Genomic DNA, 18,923 nt, shown 5'->3' with positions numbered 1-18,923 from the left:
CGTGCCTCCCCCAAACTGGATGCAGAGAGCAGATGGCTGGGTGGGTTTTTCCGCGGCTGCATTAATAACTGTTGGCAAGAGAGCTGAAACCTTGCTCAGCTCCGGCACTGAGCTGCACGAAGGCGGAGGGAAGCACACGCTGTCTGTGACATGCAACCAGAATAACCTTCCCTGTGGGGAAACTCCCATCAGCTCGGCTGAAGAATTAAAAGGAAGAAAGGAGCGCTTAGGAGACTGCTATTCTCTTTGGCATCTAGAGGTCACTTTGAAAGCCAGGAAGGGAGTTTGCAAGGCTGGTCCCCGGCTGGCGTTGCTCAAGGGTGGAAACCTTCATTGCTGGCAACAGCCGACAAGGTCGCCGAGGTGGATTTAGCAGCATCTCAGGGTCACTTCTGTCTGACAGAAGAAATGGAAATCGGCTGGGGAAGGAGCAGGGAGAGAGTTGCTTCTATCCGCCAAAGACAGAAGCTGCTTACATGCAAGGCCTGCTTTTCTTCCAACCATGCCAGACGAGTTTGCATGCACAGAATTTCCACGTGGCTTATAAGGAGGCAAATAGGGATGCCTGAGGATCTTGGGTTCCATTTTGCAAAAAAAGAAGGCAGAGCAAGTTTCTAGAACTCTTTGAGGCTGCGCTATTCCCTTTCAGCTCTTCTGAGCAGGCATTTGGTTGGCGGGGTTTAACTGGAGTTAGAGCATAGCATCTTAAAAAGCAGAGACATCACCTTGCCAACAAAAGTCCGTATAGTTAAAGCTATGGTTTTCCCAGTAGTGATGTATGGAAGTAAGAGCTGGACCATAAAGAAGGCTGATTGCAGAAGAATTGATGCTTTTGAATTATGGAGGGCACAAGGAGAAGAGGACAACAGAGGACAAGATGGTGGGACAGTGTCAGAGAAGCTACCAGCATGAGTTTGACCAAACTGCGGGAGGCAGTGGAAGACAGGAGTGCCTGGCGTGCTCTGGTCCATGGGGTCACGAAGAGTTGGGCACGACTAAACGACTAAACAACAACAACAAGAAGGTTCACATACACCCGCTGCCTTGCAAAGGATGCTCTGGCCGAGGCACCAAGGACCACAAGCCCCGCCCCATGGGGTCACAAAGAGTCAGACATGACTAAACAACTAAACAACAACAACAACAACAAGAGCATAGCACAAGCTGCTGCTGTTATCCCTTGGCTTTTTTACAGCAAAGGGGTTGCGCTTGCAAAATGTGTAAAGAAAAAAAATTAAAAACTAAGTGCTTCATCGCTGTGAGTGCAAGGGCAAGCTACATGTTATGTGGGATATTGTTGATTAGGACTCCTGGTGCTTTTAAGAACAAAAGCTGAAATGCAGTCAGGGGCTCTGTATGTTTGCTTGATGTTTAACTCTCACTTCCCACACTGTTTTTCCATCAGAAGCACTCCCTGAAGGCCAGTTTGTTGAGTATTTTCCTCCCTTGTAGCTGGGGAGAGAGTCAGCTAAAGAAAAGGGGAGGGGAGGGATAAACACCCCTCCCCTAGTGTGGCCCTAGGAAGCCTTGGTTTGCATGGCTGCAGTGCTCAGGTACTTGGTTATAAAATAAAGAGATTAGCAAATGTGCTAGAAGTTCCTGTTCAGAAAGCCAGGCTCACTTCTGTCCCCTAAACATAGCCTTCTAGTCACATGACGCTCTGCACCATGACGGAAGCCAGCCGTCACAAATGGCGCTCAGCATAAAATAAAGACACAGAGAGCCAGCAATATTTTCAGGATGGTATGAGCAGCTCCTTCGACCACTCTCCTCCGATTTTATTCTCCTTTGTTCTCTCCTGTCGCATGGCCGTTTTCCATTGTCTCACGTTACCTCATCCGGTCATGGCTTTTGCCCATCCATCGCCATATAAGGTAATTACTGCCCAGAGGAAACACAACTCTATATAAGGTCAATACATTCTATACATTGTAAGGCAGAGAGTGCTGGTCAGCCGAGGTCAGGGGGCACCCTGCAGTATTACAAGCCTCTGCCATGGCTTTATGACTCCCACAGCACCAGCCTTCAGCAACCTAGCACCCTCAGTGCTGTTGGACTACAACTCCCATCAGTCCATGACAGCACGCAGGTTGGCAAAGGATGCTCTACATACATGGGCACATGCCTGCACATGTGCGCACAACTTTCATTGACCAATGTCTTTTTTTTTAAACCTACTCCTTTTCCATTTCCCACATCACCCACCCAAATTTAGCAATTCTGCACCTTTCAGAAAGATTGCATTCAGAGCCAAACATGCAAATCAAGGAGATCCATGCCTGAAATTTCAAATCTGCCTCTCTCCAGAAATTCCTTAGCAACTCTCATTGCCAAATCCAATCTCTCCATGGCAAACTGGCTTTCAAAGCCCGGGCAAGATAATGTGTTGTTACACATTGCAGACCGGGCTCCCCTTGCCCATGGGCAAACAACCAGGCTGTGCCAGGACTCCCTTTCTTACATTACTATAAGGACAACCAACATTGGTAAAATGTACCATGTAAAATGATGTACTGCTGTCCTCAAGAGCTACAGCATCCCTAATGGAGCCTGAGAGTAACCAACAGGTTATCATACTTCTCTACTGGTCGGGCTTGCCCCATCTCTGGCACACTGGTTGTGGTTGGACTACAACTCTCTTAATGCCCAACTAGTGTCCATGCTGGTAGGGGCTTTGGGGAGCTGTTGTTTGGCGGTGACTGATATAGCTGTTCTACGTTTGCTAGATGAAACTGTTATTTAGGACCTCTGTATACAGCTGAGACTAGGGACGCGGGTGGCGCTGTGATCTAAACCACAGAGCCTAGGACTTGCCAATCAGAAGGTCGGCAGTTCAAATCCCCGTGAAGGGGTGAGCTCCCGTTGCTTGGTCCCCTGCTCCTGCCAACCTAGCAGTTTGAAAGCACGTCAAAGTGCAAGTCGATAAATAGGTACCGCTTCAGCAGGAAGGTGAATGGCGTTTCCGTGCGTTGCTCTGGTTCGCCAGAAGCGGCTTCATCATGTTGGCCACATGACCCAGAAGCTGTACACTGGCTCTCTCGGCCAATAAAGCGAGAGGAGCGGCACAACCCCAGAGTTGGCCACGACTGGACCTAATGGTCAGGGGTCCCTTTACCTTTTTATACAGCTGAGAACTGACTGAACTTCTGTTTTGGTGACAAAATGCCCCACTGAATGCAAAAGCTTGCACTGTTGCCCCCCGAAGTTTGGTTTTGAGAGCCTCAGGCTGAAGTTTGGAATGAAGCCAGTCGATTTTCCAAGCAACACACTCACTGGTAAAGGTAATCCAATCCAAAATTATCACTACCCTCCTTGGTGCAGAAATGCGATGACAATTGCAGGCATCTGAAATTAGGGGAGGACTCAAATGTCCAAGGTTTTAGCAAAGACACCCTGTGCATTGCCATTACAGAGAAGCTTGGTTCAATTTTCTCTTATAAAGTTCCTCCTTTCCTCCCCATCTCAGATCGCAGCTGTTTTCAGGCTGAAATCTAGCACACTCACTCACTAAGAGAGGAAGAGTAACTCTGGGATCCCAGACAAGCAGTGCTCTAATATTTCAAAAAAAATGCCTCCCCCTCCTTCCTCTCCCCTCAAGAGTTAACCCCATGTGGTTCAAAGAAAGATCCACAAAATGAGATGAACCAGAATAGAGAGTGGCAATTGCTAACAAAACCAGGGTACTAAATCCACTCTGGATTTCGTCCTTTGCACATTTATTCTCAGTGTCTCGTAAACCTTCGTTGAATGAGCTACCCACTGTCTTCAGTTCCACGACTTACTTTCTTCTCTGGTTCGCAGGACAAACATTTTCTCCGTCTGCTCCCATTCCAGGTTGTCATTGTTCTGTAGCTTCCAATCCTATACCCACTTACGTAACCGGTGCATTCAAAACTGTCATTTTATCTATTGGTATTTTAGCTATTCCACTGTCTAGATATTTTTGCATTTCATCTACCGTATTTTTCGCCCTATAGGATGCACTTTTTCCCCTCCAAAAATGAAGGGGAAATGTGTGTGCGTCCTATGGGGCGAATGCAGGCTTTCGCTGAAGCCTGGAGAGTGAGAGGGGTCGGTGTGCACTGACCCCTCTCGCTCTCCAGGCTTCGCGGACCTCTCCGCAAGCAGCGGGAGCGCTCCCACTGCTTGCGGAGAGTTGCCGGCATGCCGAAGCCTGCGCGCACTGAGATCAGAGCGTCCAGGCTTCGCGGACCTCTCCGCAAGCAGCGGGAGCCAGCGCTGGGCTCCCATGGCTTGCAGAGAGCTGCCTGTTTGGGGGCTGGGGTCGGGGGAAGCTCGGGCCTCCCCCGCCCCAGCCCCGCGCCTGGGGGGGGAAAATAATTTTTCCCCCTTTATTTCCCCCCCAAAAAACTAGGTGCGCCTTATGGGACAGTGCGTCCTATAGGGCGAAAAATATGGTAAATTGCCCCATTTCGCTTGATATAATTCTGTATAAAAACTGATGAATTGATCTCTTATTTCTTTAGGACAACTCTAGGGCACAGGACAACTCTAACTCCTATGTTAATTTTGTTTCTACAGGATTTCTCTTGCCTTTTTTAAATTTGCCGTGCTAATAATTTCCCTGGTTGGAGCAGGCTAATGCCTGCTCAAATTGTTTCCATTTTAAATGTTTAATTTTCCACTCTACTTCTTGATTTAACATCACTGAAAACTGTGTTTGCAATTATTTTAATATCCTGTTTTAATATCTCTTTTCGAGGGGAATTTATCATTCTTTTTCTTTCCTTTTTATTTCTTGTAGAATTGCTTGCTTTTTCAACTTTTTGGTATGCACTTTGCTGAATACATCACTGCTTTGCTCGCATCCCATACTACTTTCACATTTGTCTCCTGATTCAAATTAATTTCAAAATAATCTTTTAATATTTTTTTCGCTTCCAATCCTATGCCCACTTTATGGAGGGACAAGGAGTATGTGACCTTATGCTTAAGGGGTTATGGAGGCAGGGGGAGCCCTGGCTTCCGCTCTTGCAGGGACGTCATTAGCCATTGGAACCAAGGAAATCGGTCAAACTGTTGAATTTTGGCGTTTATTTGAAATTTCTAGTTTTCTGTATTGGACAGTCAGAAGAAACAGAATGATATATGGTGAAATATACTCAGAGTCGAGAGTGGATTTCATGCTTTTTATTCAGCTCATAGTGGTGAGGAGGAATGGAAGTTCCCCCACAATATCTGCTTTATGTACATTTACACAATGGGCTGCACATGATTGGCTAATTCCGGGATTCTCCTGTAGGCCAATCAGGTTGTGGATTCACTTCCACCTGGAGCTGGATTGGGTGGCTCCTACGGACCAATCAGACTGCTGCATTATGAATCCTGTTGTTCTAGGACCAATCAGACTGCTGCATTTTGCATCCTATTGAACTCAGTACATAACACATGGCACCTGCTTATTGCTACCATTTTATAGACTGCTTTTCTGAGCCTTTGCTGTTGTGTATGTACGGTGCCTGTGTCAACTGCCATTGTCCTGGCCTTAGTTCAAGGCTATGGTGGGGACTTGGGGTTTTGGGGGTCATTTAACTGCCCAATTCCTGGTTTTAGCAGTGTGTGTGCTTTCTTACTGCCCTCCTAGAACTGCCTTCCCTCCTGAGAGTCTTGATAAGCACTGCAATGGTCTTGTCTCGTGTCAGACCAGCTGGAGCCATAGCTGTCAACCGTCCCTTATTTGGCGGGAAATGTCCTTACCCCAGCGCCGTGTCCCACTGCTGTCCCTTATTGATGATGTCCCTTAAATTTCCCGGGTTTCATGCTAACCTGGCTCGGGAGGGAAGCAGCAGCTTGGGGCCCTCCGTCACGAGAGAGAGCGCGCGCTGGCGCCATCGTCCTGGCGCGAGGAGTTCCATCGGCCCTTCCCCGCCCAAGGGGGGGGAGGGAGACTCTCGCCCACGCCGCCCGCGAGCCCGGAGGCGGCAGCGGTGGTGGCAGCTGAAGAGGTGGCCTGAGGGAGGAGGAAGAGGAGGGGATGGGGAGGGGCACAGAAGGGCGGCACTTCAGGGGCCGCTGCAACCGCCTCATGCCGGATTGACAGCATCTGTCAATCCTACCAATGTATGTTTACAATAGCAAAATCCCTTTTTTGGCTGCTGATCCCTTATTTTCGAGGCTGCTGGTCCCTTATTTTTAAATCTGTAAGTTGACAGCTATGGCTTGAGCCCCAAGCAGGAATGTTCTTGCTAGGTGCTAAGGATATTCAACATTTCATTGTGGATACCTACCTGTGTCCTTTAATTCTTTCGCTGCTCTGAAATGAATCCACAAAGTTAAGCCAAGTACTTCCCTGCGAAATGCAGGCCAATTGACTTGCCACTCCTCATTCTGAAAATGGCTTGGGCTTTAGATCTTGACAGGGGTTCCAGATTTATGCTTCCCACTACCCCAGCGTTTCTAGCGTTATGGTGGTTCCAGTTTCCCTAAAGTGGCCAGCCAGCTGTTTCTCTGCAAGCTAAGGAGGGGCTGCATGAGGAATGCGGACCCCCGGAAGTGTCCTTCTCCCTCCTGGAAGTTCACAGAATTCCAGACTGCTGAGACAAGCCACAAACCCTGAATAGACAGAGTTATATTTCGCAGGACAATGTGGGCCGATCGGGGAGGTCATCTCAGGTCGTATTTTCCCCACGTGGTCATAAAGGGACAGAAAGACTGTTCCGTTCCGTGGCTGCCGGCTGGATTCATTGCAAACATGGTTCGCCATTCCTTGAAAGCAAATGTGGCCAACCTTTCCTCCTCCCCCAAGAGCAACAGGTGGGTGAACAGGTCGGGCTTTGTGGCAGAGGGCATGGCTGGAGCCCTTGGTGAGAACTGCCTGGGCTCATTCGCTAGCACACAGACACTGGAATCATACTCCCCAAAAGTTTGCCAAATTCCCAGAATTCCCTGGGGAAAGGGATTGTTAAAACACTCTGGGAACTGTAGCTTTGTGAGAACAGGGACCTCCTAACAACTCTCAGCAACTACAGTTCCCATGATCCTTTGGTGGAAGCAGTGGCTGTTTAAAGTAGTCTGTAAAGGTAAAGGGACCCCTGACCATTAGGCCCAGTCGTGGCCAACTCTGGAGTTGCGGCGCTCATCTCACTTTATTGGCCGAGGGAGCCGGCGTACAGCTTCCGGGTCATGTGGCCAGCATGACTAAGCCGCTTCTGGCGAACCAGAGCAGCGCACGGAAATGCCGTTTACCTTCCCGCCAGAGTGGTACCTATTTATCTACTTGCACTTTGACATGCTTTCGAACTGCTAGGTTGGCAGGAGCAGGGACCGAGTAACGGGAGCTCACCCCGTCGCGGGGATTCGAACCGCCAACCTTCTGATCGGCAAGTCCTAGGCTCTGTGGTTTAACCCACAGGTCTGATAATGCTTTAAATGGATAGTGCAGATGGAGCTTCTTCTCCTCCAGGATTGTAATAGCACTGTAGACTAGGAATAGCCAAATTCAATAGACTAAGAAGAGAGCCCACTACGAGCCAGACACTCGACCTTGGAACTGCCACGGTCAAGCTCTGAAATAAGTTGGCCTCACCTAGCAGAAATGGATTCACAAAGCACCAGAGCTGAGATTGAACGAGGGCATCAGGAGGAGTTGGTGAACTAAAAATGTGTCTCTGGGAAAATCCACAACAACCCAGTCCAAAACCTCATGCTGTAATGTGTACACACACACATACAAAATGCTCTTTGCACCGTGGAATATTGCACAGCTAAACAGATGCATTTTCTATACTAAACTATCACCCAATAGCACAAGGAGCCCTCTCTGAAAGCTCCCTGCCAACTGCACATTTTAGCATGTTTAAAACAAACACACATGAACATCGCGGAAATAAGCATGCCTTAATTTAGAGAGCATTGAAAATGAGAGGCCTGGAGGACCCAGGCTAATGATAGCAACTGTTCTTCCCATTTAAGCTTTGAGTCTCTCATCCCCCACATTCAGAGATTATCCAAAAGGCAGTTATAGAAATGACCCCTAAACCTATTCAGGTCAAATGACCTTTTCTGCTAGTAACTGGGTGGAGCTCCTCATTTCCTCCAACATCCTTACTCAGTCATTTCCACAGGAGAAACCACACCTTTCCCACAATTATTTTTTAGCCTTGCTTCCCTTCATTCTTCACACACTTGCACAAGGAATCTGTTTGGGGTCTGTTAGCTGGTGGCAAAACCTGCTTACGGTGTCAGACTCCATCCTAGTTCTCACTGAGGTGGCTAAGTCACGCCTAGGGTGGTACCTCTGTCATCCACAGCTGGAAGCAGACATCAATTCCTGTTCCAAATATTAGGTGCAGCGAGGCATTGGGATGTGTGCGCGTGCAAGGATCTCTTAATATGCCAAAAATCCCTCTTCCACACCACTATAAAAGAATGCATTAGTAAGGAACATTTGAGTTCTCACATTGCAATCTATTTCTTCTTTCCTCCTTCCCCTCCCCGCAAAAAATCAGCTGGGGTCAAGATGTAGCTTGAACTTCCATTCATATATACCAATTTTAAGGCTAATATTCTATTACAAACTAAATGGAGTGTCCAAGTGGGTGACTTAAATGCTCATCTCACTTACCCTCAATTACAAATAATGGTGTGTGTTTTTTTAAAGGAAAGCTTCACTATTAAATTCAAGAACTGCAAAGCAAGTTAAATTGCAACCTCTAGCAGTGTGCTATTATCAGCTTGCCCCAGGATAATACACGGAATCTGTGTTGTTCATCCTGCAACTGTAAAACATCCACTCACGCATGGGGAACCTGTGGCCCTGCAGAAATTGCAAGATACCAACTCCCATCAGCTCCAACCAGTATGGCCAACGATCAGAGATGATGGGAGCTGTCAATACCTGGGGGGGGGGGCTAGATGCAGCTCTTTCCTTTCCCTTCCTGCTGCTTGGGGAACAGTGAAGACATAGCAGCAGCCCAACAGAGCCTTGGGCTTGCCGATCAGAAGGTCAGCGGCTCAAAGCCCCGCGACGGGGTGAGCTCCCGTTGCTCGGTCCCAGCTCCTGCCAACCTAGCAGTTCGAAAGCACATCAAAGTGCAAGTAGATAAATAGGTACCACTCTGCCGGGAAGGTAAACGGTGTTTCAGTGTGCTGCTTTGGTTCGCCAGAAGCGGCTTAGTCATGCTGGCCACATGACCCGGAAGCTGTACGCCGGCTCCCTTGGCCAATAAAGCGAGATGAGCGCCGCAACCACAGAGTCGGTCACGACTGGACCCTTTACCTTTACCTTTAAGCGTGATTTGGCTTCTAAAAAAATGGTACTTTTATTCTCCATCGGAAGGTTTCATCTCAGCTTTTACTCCAAAAGGAAAACAAGGTGAGAATCATGCTGCGATTTGATAGCCAACAAGACAGATTCAGGATCGGTTTAAGTGGCTACTAATAATTCTGCTCCCATACAAGAGAACTACTCAAAGCACCTTTACTTTGTTCAGTACAGGCAGATCACAAAAATGTGTGGTTTCCTTCAACACCACCTCCAATACCCAGCAGCTCGAAAACTCTCCTACTCAAGTTGCCACCCATTTCCCAGGTCCTACTGCTCTACCTGTAACAGCAGCCCTGCAGGAGGAAAACGTAGCCGGTGCCTACACTGCGGGAAACTCTGTGCTAAGAGGGAAGCAGAGAGAAAGGGAGCTTCAGGGCCAAAGCAGGGAGGCCAACTGAGAAATTGCAATTAAAGTTCTTAAACTGAACAGTCACAGATAGGAAGGAATTAGCCAGCCTCCCCAGAACAATCCCAACGAAAAAACAACCTTGCTTTAAGCCCCTATTGCAGCAAAGCAGACAGCTGTCACGTTGCTCTTGTGTAAGCATGTGTTGCTGCTTGTGTGTGTAACATGTAGCTGAGCCCTCAGCTCTGATGCTGTAAGTATCAAAGGAATAATGGATTTGTCCCATCGTAGCAATGGGATCGTGAAGCTGAGGCTCCAATACTTTGGCCACCGCATGAGAAGAGAAGACTCCCTGGAAAAGACCCTGATGTTGGGAAAGATGGAGGGCACAAGGAGAAGGGGACGACAGAGGAGGAGATGGTGGGACAGTGTTCTCGAAGCTACCAGCATGAGTTTGACCAAACTGCGGCAGGCAGTGGAAGACAGGAGGGCCTGGCGTGCTCTGGTCCATGGGGCCACGAAGAGTCGGACACGACTAAACAACAAAACAATGGAAGACAGGAGTGCCTGGCATGCTCTGGTCCATGGGGCCACGAAGAGTCGGACACGACTAAACAACTGAACAAACAATAACAAAAGCACTAGTGTTGCTGAGAAGCAGATAAGAGCATCTTCCTTCTCAAATTCATGTTTTCACCTTTTGATCCAAGCCGCAATCTCCCTACCTCAGCCATGCATAAATGGAAAAGGATTCCCCCCCCCCCAAGCCAGTCTGCCGTGCAGGGAGCAATTTTCAGAGAACGGGCAGCTGAGGAAGCCTTAACCCTACATGGAATATTGCATCACATCAAAAGGTATGGGTCTTGCAAGCTGCCCTTGATAGCTAAATGACTTGTCATCGAGGCCTGAAAGGCACTGCTGTGAGTTCAACGGGCAGGCAGACATCTCCATGGAGGGCACGGGTAGGTTTGTATTGTGACATTAGCAAAAAAAATGTTTCATTGACCTTGATTGCCACAGCTGCAGCCGAAGAAGAAAACTCTTCCAGGGACCTCTTTAAGTTACCTGAGGCCAACTGCAGGCTCAGAACTAAATTCTTTTTCAGAACAGCCTTCTAAGAGCCAGCTTTGAGCGTTGCCATCCACAAAGGCTGAGACATTCCTTCCCCTCTTCAGCCTCCCAGTTTCTCATTAGACAAGCTCCCTGAGGGCACAAACTACCAAGAGAACCACAAAAATTAAGGGGAAAAGATTCTGCTAGGAAGCTTTTTCCAAAAAGCAAGCCTCCCCGGCATTTTAGTATTGATTGAGAGCGGCCACCAGTTCCCAATTCTTCCTTCAACCTACCACCTGTTTTTTCTGTAAAGCCTTGACTTGATCTTCAGCCCCAAATGAAATGAACCTGAGCTGGGGGTGCCAAATTTCCCCATAACCTCCACTGCCAAAGGGCAGTAAACCAACACATTCAGTTCTCAAAATAGTAAGCAATTGTGTTAGGTAAAGGTACCCCTGCCCGTACGAGCCAGCCGTGTCCGACTCTAGGGTTGTGTGCCCATCTCACTTAAGAGGCCGGGGGCCAGCGCTGTCCGAAGACACTTCCGGGTCACGTGACCAGCGGGACGAAGCTGCTCTGGCGAGCCGGCACCAGCGCAGCACACGGAAACGCCGTTTACCTTCCCGCTAGAAAGTGGTCCCTATTTATCTACTTGCACTTAAGAGTGCTTTCGAACTGCTAGGTGGGCAGGAGCTGGGACCGAAAGATGGGAGCTCACCCCGCCGCGGGGATTCGAACCGCCGACCATGCAATCGGCAAGTCCTAGGCACTGAGGTTTTACCCACAGCGCCACCCGCGTCCCCACAAGCAATTGTGTTAGCTGCTCTCAAACATCTGCCTTCATCTACACATGGACCGTTTTTCAAGTATTTAAGAAGTATTGAAGAAGAGGAAGAAGCAGCATAATTTTTAAAAAACCCAAACCTTTAAGGACAACTCACCATGGAACCATGCATTGTATCTTTGGAATCTTAGGGGGAAGGGAGACAAAATTGTCTAGGATATTCTAAGTGGAACTTGCCCGGATTCCTTCATTGCAGAGGGCTGAACCAAATGACCGTCGTGGGCACTTCCAATGACCCCGTGCCAGCCATGCACCATCAAAATATTTCCCAGAAAATCAGATTGCATATTTTGAGGGAACACGGACAGAGGGAAGAGTGAAAGGAGAAGTTCCATCACATCAGCTGAGCTCCACACAAACAGCACTGGTTCCAATCCAACTCAGTCGCTAGGAGACTTGCTGCTAGTCTAGGCCTAAATCTCACAAACAGCAGGTGTACTGATAAGTCTCTGTGGCCTCTTACCACTCCAGACGGCACATGTGTGTGAGGGTGCTTCACATGATGGATTGCTCTCCACCCAAGCAGATCCTAGACATTGAAAACTAGGCTAGACTTCTAGTCTTACATCCTCAAGGACTTGGTATCCTGCACGTGAGAACATTCAGCAAAAAGAGGCTGCATCTGCAGTGGTTCCCAATCCAGGTTTACAAGCTCATCTCCTTTTCGGGAAAACTAGCCAACCGAATCCCAGAAGATACCTTATTTTGAGGCTTACAAGAATACCAAACTTTTGTGATCTGCAGCTGGTAGAAAGCAGGGGTGTGCCTAGAAGTTAAGGTAAAGGTAAAGGTACCCCTGCCCGTACGGGCCAGTCGTGACCGACTCTGGGGTTGCGTGCTCATCTCGCTTAAGAGGCCGGGAGCCAGCGCTGTCCGGAGACACTTCCGGGTCAAGTGGCCAGCGTGACGAAGCTGCTCTGGCGAGCCAGCACCAGTGCAGCGCACGGAAACGCCATTACCTTCCCGCTAGAAAGCGGCCCCTATTTATCTACTTGCACTTAGGGGTGCTTTCGAACTGCTAGGTGGGCAGGAGCTGGGACCGAACGACGGGAACTCACCCCGCCGCGGGGATTCGAACCGCCGACCATGCGATCGGCAAGTCCTAGGCACTGAGGTTTTACCCACAGCGCCACCCGCGTCCCCCTGCCTAGAAGTTGGCAGGGTGCAAAAAACCACCCCTCTCCGCTCTGGCTCAGAGGAGCTAGAACAGGGGTCCCTAAACTAAGGTTCATGGGCTGGATCAGGCCCGAGGGACTCATTTATCTGGCCCGCAGCGACCCCCGCCACCCACCTGCTCTTACCGGCGCTGCACTGTTGCCCACTTCTGGGTTGGAGGAGCACCGGAAATAGCTTGTGCGCATGAGCATTATTTGCACATGCACAAACGCTATTTCCGGTGCACATCCGGGTCGGAGGAGGCACATGCACACAAGCTATTTCTGGTGCTCCTCTGACCCGGAAGTGCGCCAGAAATAGCATGTGCGTACATGTGCTGTTTCGGGAAGCTTTTAATGTTTGATGTATTATAGTATTTTAATATTCTTTTGGAAGCCGCCCAGAGTGGCTGGGGAAGCCCAGCCAGATGGGCGGGGTATAAATAAATTATTTATTATTATTATTATTATTATTATTATTACACGTATGGGCACGCACTCCCCCACCCTCCGGCGCTGGAGACATCGGCCCGAGGCACAGTAAGGTTGCTGACCCCTGGGCTAGAAGCCCATTGGCACATTTCCTGGGCTATTCCTCTGCTGCTCTGGGCAGCCAGGCAAGGCTCACAGCGCCTCTGGGAGCTCCTTGCCAAGGGCGCAAGGGATGGCAGGGGTGTGTTCCAATACAGCTCCTTGCCTAGGGAGCTTAGGTATGCCTCTGGTAGAGTTCATGCTAGGAACTTGCGGATCCGAGGCTGAAATTTAACTTGGCGAGTTACCTGGGACTGTGGCCTTCTCAGGCCTCAGAATCCTCTCCAGACACAGGATGGACACACAACATCACCCCTCTTGCTATTTGCACACTCTAGGAAGGTTTTGCGTTGGCCAAGCCTGGTGTTAAGTATTAGATGCCTCCTAAACTTCTGTCTGTGCCTTATGAAGGGTACATTCAGAATGTAGGAAGCTCCTTTGCACCAAGTCCAACCAAGGATCCATCTAGATCAGTATTGCTACACTCCCTAGCAGCGGCTCTCCAGCTTTTTGGACAAGAAGTCTCTACCTGAAGATGCCAGGGATCTAACCTGGGGCCTTTGACATGCAACGCAGATGCTCTACCACTGAATAGTGCCTTCTGTCTGCTCCACTTGGAAGTTCCACCCCTGGATAACTGCCTCGGAGACCTTAAGTTGGAAAATGCTCCCTCCAGATATGGCTGGTCAGGGATCGGCTATAAAGAATGTCAGTCCTCAAGAGGGCGAGGAGTTGGCCAACTTGGGATTTGGAGAACTGGTGTTGATTAAAGTGGAGCAAAGCCTGATAAGGCAGGGAAAAGGAGGGTATTGTTTATAAATACCTTGATTTATCATACAGATATAGAATTGTAGAGTTGGAAGGGACCACAAGGGTCATCCAATCCAACCCCCTGCAATGAGGGAATCTTTCACCCAATGTGGATTAACAGTCTCTAGCTATACCAACTGAGCTATATATACAGCAGGCTTTTTTGGCCTGGTATACTCATGGCAACCTAGCAGTTCGAAAGTACGTCAAAGTGCAAGTAGATAAATAGGTACCACTCCAGCAGGAAGGTAAACAGAGTTTCCATGCACTGCTCTGGTTTGCCAGAAGCGGCTTAGTCATGCTGGCCACATGACCCGGAAGCTGTACGCCGGCTCCCTCGGCCAGTAAAGCAAGATGAGAGCAGCAACCCTAGTTGTCCGCGACTGGACCTAATGGTCAGGGGTCCCTTTACCCTTTACTCAAGACAGGATCTAGCATCATACTCTATTTAAAATATGTAAATATCACTGCTCCAAAACATATGTATGTACTACCCCACCAATGGTTTACAAGACAGTTTACTGGAGGCGGGGGGCAGAGAGAGAAAGACTAACATAAACCATAAAAGAGAATAAATTCAGGGTAAAACTAGTGACAATGCAAGACTAAAGTGGGTACCAGCTGATCCTCTTTAGGGACAGCATTCCACGCCCATCTTTCTAAGGACCACCCATTGTTCCTCATTCAATGGGAATATCCAAAGAAAGCCCTCAGTAACTGGAGTACAACTCCCATGCGGTCATTTGTTCTTCTGGGATAATGTTACAAGAGCCTTTTGGATGAAATCTGCCCGTGTCGCGAACAAAGGGCAACACCACCAACTGCCCAGTGTTTCTAACCATTTTGACGTGCTCTCAGCAGACATCCACATCTAAGATCAGCTGAGCCCTTTAAAACATTTAAGCTCTGCCATCACAGGATAGCACCACTCTTTTTCAAGAATTGTGAATGCGTGTCTCAGCTTTGAATGGCTCTTTCCCAGCAGAAATGCCTGTGTTTGTTATTTCCATCTCTTATGCTTGCAGTCTGCGTGGTTTGTGCAGACAGTCTAATGGCATCAAGAGGATGTTTTGAGACAAACCCCACATAACTCAGCCAAAGGAAGGACATTTGCTTCCTTTGCCTCCAACCTGTTTTCCCCCTCTATATCCCTAGTTGCTATAACCCAGATCAGTGCTATGCCTGCTGCATCATTTTATTATTATCATTATTATTTATTGAATTTAGATACCGCCCTATACCCGGAGGTCTCAGGGCGGTTCAAGAAGCGACCAACTGCTGCCCCACCATTTGAAGGGGGAAGATAAATTAGCACCCACGCCCTCCCCAGCCCAGAGACGGCAGACACACAAGTGCAGCTTAAACAATGTCAAAATATTTAATACGTGTTGCACACGCCAGAAGTTTACAATTGCCATACAAAAACACATCAGCCGGAGGAAGAATATTGTACAAAGTGTCCTCTCTCCCATAACCTTTATAAAACAAAGGCTGGGAAGTAATCGCCCCAGGGAAGCGTCGCTGGAGAGGTCTGCAAACACAGTTCCAACACACCTTCTCAGCCCTTCAAGCCTAGTGCTTTAGGGGCTTATCCTCCCCCCACAAAAAACGCCTAATCTTACAGCAAACTTTCCAAGGGTTGCTCGGAAGAACATGCTCTGCGCGGCACGAAAACAAGGCAAGGGTATGACCTTCAGAACCGCTTTGACCGGAGGATGGATGGATGGATAGAGGGAAGGGAGGGCAGGAAAACGCTGAGCTGCTTCCACGCAGACTGCAAAATCACAGCCGGGGGGACGGAGGAGAAACCATCCCTCCAGCCCACCCCGTCCAAAGTTTTAAACGCCGAATACTGCCCTGGTCCAGTCGCGCCCGCATCCCTCCGCGGGAAAAGAATGGGTGGCGCATGGAGGGAGCTTCTCGTCGAGAGCAGCCGGGAAGCTTTAAATCCGAAGCAAACCCGGATCAACGTGCAGGCCCCCCCTCTTCCGCCCCCCCCCCAACCCGTGGTCCCAATAATATGCAACCGGGGGAAAATAGGCAAGTTCAGAAAGCCACGATGGCCGTGCTCCAAGGGTTGAGATTGCGCAGCATGGACTCGTCGCAGCAGATCGGCCCCGGCTCGGCGTCCGTTGCTGCTCCGGCCGACGCCTCGTCCTTGTCGTCGTCTTCCTCGTCTTCCCTCCGCCGGCGCCGCCCGGAGCCCGAGGGCTTTTTGCCGAGCAGTCCCGAGAAGCTGGAGCCGAAGATACTGATGAGGCTGGCCACGTTGCCCGTCTCCAGGTCGCCGCCGTCGTGGTGCCTGGGGTTCTGCGGCTCCCGCTGCCTGCGCGGCTTCTTCAGCGGGGAGCTCCCCGACGGCGCGCCCTCGCCTCGTTGCGCAGCGGCGCCCCGCTTCCTGGGGCAGCAGGGCGGAGAGGGAGCCTCGGCCGGCTGCTTGCCGGCATCCCCCGTCGAAGAGCAGCCACAGCCGCGCCGCGCCAGCCGATTCGCTTCCCAATCCGGCGCCAGGTTCCGCGGCGACGGGGGAGCCCTGCGCTCCGAAGGCAGCGCCGCCGGCTGCAGGAAAAACGGAGGCGAGGGAGGAAAGACGGGCAGCCTCGAAGGTGGTCCTCCTCCTCGGAGCGGATCCGCACCAGGCGCCATCGGCCCCGGAGCAGCAGCCGGGAAAGGCGCCGCCTGCGCGCCATCCAACTCGCTCAGGTAGACCTGCCGGGCGCTGCGCAAGACGAGCGAGACCAGGAGGTTCCGGTGCAGCTTGACGCCGCCGCGCTGGCCCCGCGCGCCGTACATCTTGCCCAGCGAGATGCTGACGATGCGCTGCGCCTCCAGCTTGCAATCCATGCCCGACGGGATGCCCCCGGCCCGGCGCGCAGGGCCAGGAGGGGCGGCGCTGCGAGCCGCTCGCTGCCCAAAGCGAACGCAAGCGGGAGCAAAAACACACTGTCCGCGCAAAACACACTGCGCGTCTCCGTCGAAGGAGCAGCCAGCAGAACCTCAACATCTGCCGCGCTCCATCCCGCGGCCGATTGAAGGCAGCCCAGCCCGGAGCGCGCGGTTTTGAGAACGCAGCGCATTGCGCCGGAGCCAATCAGAGCAGCGGGCGGTTGCCCGGCTCCGCCCACCCCTGTCTAGCCTCCGGCGCGCGCCCGGCTTCCTCCCTCATGCGCGCGCCCGCCCTGCGAGCTCGGCCAATGGGGAGCGTGGGAAGCGAGATTCGAATGGGTCCTTGGCCCCGCCCCTCCCGCCTGCTGAGCCCGCGCTTCAAAGAGGCGAAGCGTTCCTTGAGCGCTGGGGGCTGCAAAGAAGGGGTTGCAAGAGATGTTTTTTGTGCAGATAAACGAACCTCTCCCAATTCAGCAGCAGCGCTTGTTCCCCCGGGAAGCGTGCGTGTGCAGGATCGCAGCCTTTCTGCACCCTCTTGGCGCTTCCAGATGATGCAAGCTTTTTTTATTCTTTTGATATTGCTCACTCCCTGTTTTATTTCCTCCAACATTTCTCCATTGAAAATAGGGACCTCCTACTCCATACCCTCCAACATTTCTCCATTGAAAATAGGGACCTCCTACTCCATACCCTCCAACATTTCTCCAGTGAAAATAGGGACATCCTATTCCATACCCTCCAACATTTCTCCAGTGAAAATAGGGACATCCTATTCCATACCCTCCAACATTTCTCCAAGGAAAATAGGGACACCTTTGGAAAAGAAGGCATTCTGGGATCAAATCAGAAATAGGACAACACCTGTAAATCCGGGACTGCCCCTTGGAAAATGGGGACACTCGGATGGTGGACTATCACCCTAATCTCCCCTCGTGTCAATTTTTACAGAGCAAAAAGTGGGCATTCACACAAGATGAAAACATTCCCCATATGAACAGCAAATGGTTGGACTGAAGTTAAAGCTGTTATAACCCGCGTGGCATTAACTTCCGTTTAGCCATTGGCTGTTTACATGGAGAACGATGCTGACTTTATCTTAAGGAATGCTGATATAACTCAACCAAAAAGCCTTGAACACAATGTCGTTATTGCAGAGCTTTCAATGTGTTTTGAATTTTACAGTGCTGAATCCTAAAGTATCAGGTAAAACACGGGTCAAAGTCTCAGCGACTTCCTAGCAGAAAGCTCCTTAATACTTAGCCGATGAAAAGGAAAGCTCACACAAGGAGCCTGTTTCCCCATTACAGAGGAAGTAAATAACTATGCTAATTTTACCAATGCTCATGCATACTCAATGAATCAGCGCTCAATGAACTCTTCTGATATTTTGAGTACCTTGGTCCACAGAAATGCATTGCTATGTGCCACAGCAGCAATTATTGCCATAACTAGTCATAATTGCTGTAGCGCTTGGTCATGTAAGCACTACTGACAACACCTGACAGTTGTACCCCTGCAGGCGCATAACAACTGTCAAAATGTTTGCATATATGACTCTTCAGGTATACTGATTCCAACCCCCATAATTATAGTCTTAATTCATGGTGCTCCTCAACAACTATTTAGGATGAATCAGGATTAAGTGCAAACTCAGAGAGCCAAAATCATTATTACAAAATCTCACTACAGCCAAAGAGAGACAGGCTGCAATCGGTAATGATCAGTAATCACTTACCCCAGGCTGCAATTCCAGAGTTTTATATTGATTTTTTGCACTCTCTCTCTCTCTCTCTCTCTCTCTTTGGAGGGGGGTAGTAATAGGTTTCCTTGCACACTCAGAACACAGTGTGACATTTCTGAGTAAACCTGCAATTGGACTATGCAGCTAAATAATCGGAGGTGTACAATTTGTACATTTTAGTAGATTTATTTATGAGCTGTAGCAGGCCTACCCAGGATGAGAACATGGAGAACATCAGGTGGTGGCTGTCCTTGCGTTTATTCCTTGTGAGT

The 18,923-nt window shown here is 49.8% G+C and overlaps 1 protein-coding gene across 1 annotated transcript; it reads right to left on the bottom strand.

Annotated features, from left to right (window-relative positions):
• Positions 1-15,388: 15,388 nt before the first annotated feature.
• IER5 (immediate early response 5) lies at positions 15,389-17,060 on the bottom strand. Its single transcript, XM_083511292.1, has one exon. It carries the CDS (start codon positions 16,866-16,868, stop codon positions 16,071-16,073), a length of 798 nt encoding a protein of 265 aa, XP_083367418.1. The 5' UTR covers positions 16,869-17,060; the 3' UTR covers positions 15,389-16,070.
• Between the last annotated feature and the right edge of the window lie 1,863 nt (positions 17,061-18,923).

The sequence above is a fragment of the Podarcis liolepis genome (assembly GCF_965112155.1).
Source record: "Podarcis liolepis genome assembly, chromosome: 6".
Taxonomy (NCBI): Eukaryota; Metazoa; Chordata; class Lepidosauria; order Squamata; family Lacertidae; genus Podarcis; species Podarcis liolepis.
Note: the sequence above shows the minus strand (reverse complement) of the source record. Positions and strands in the feature narration are given on the sequence as shown.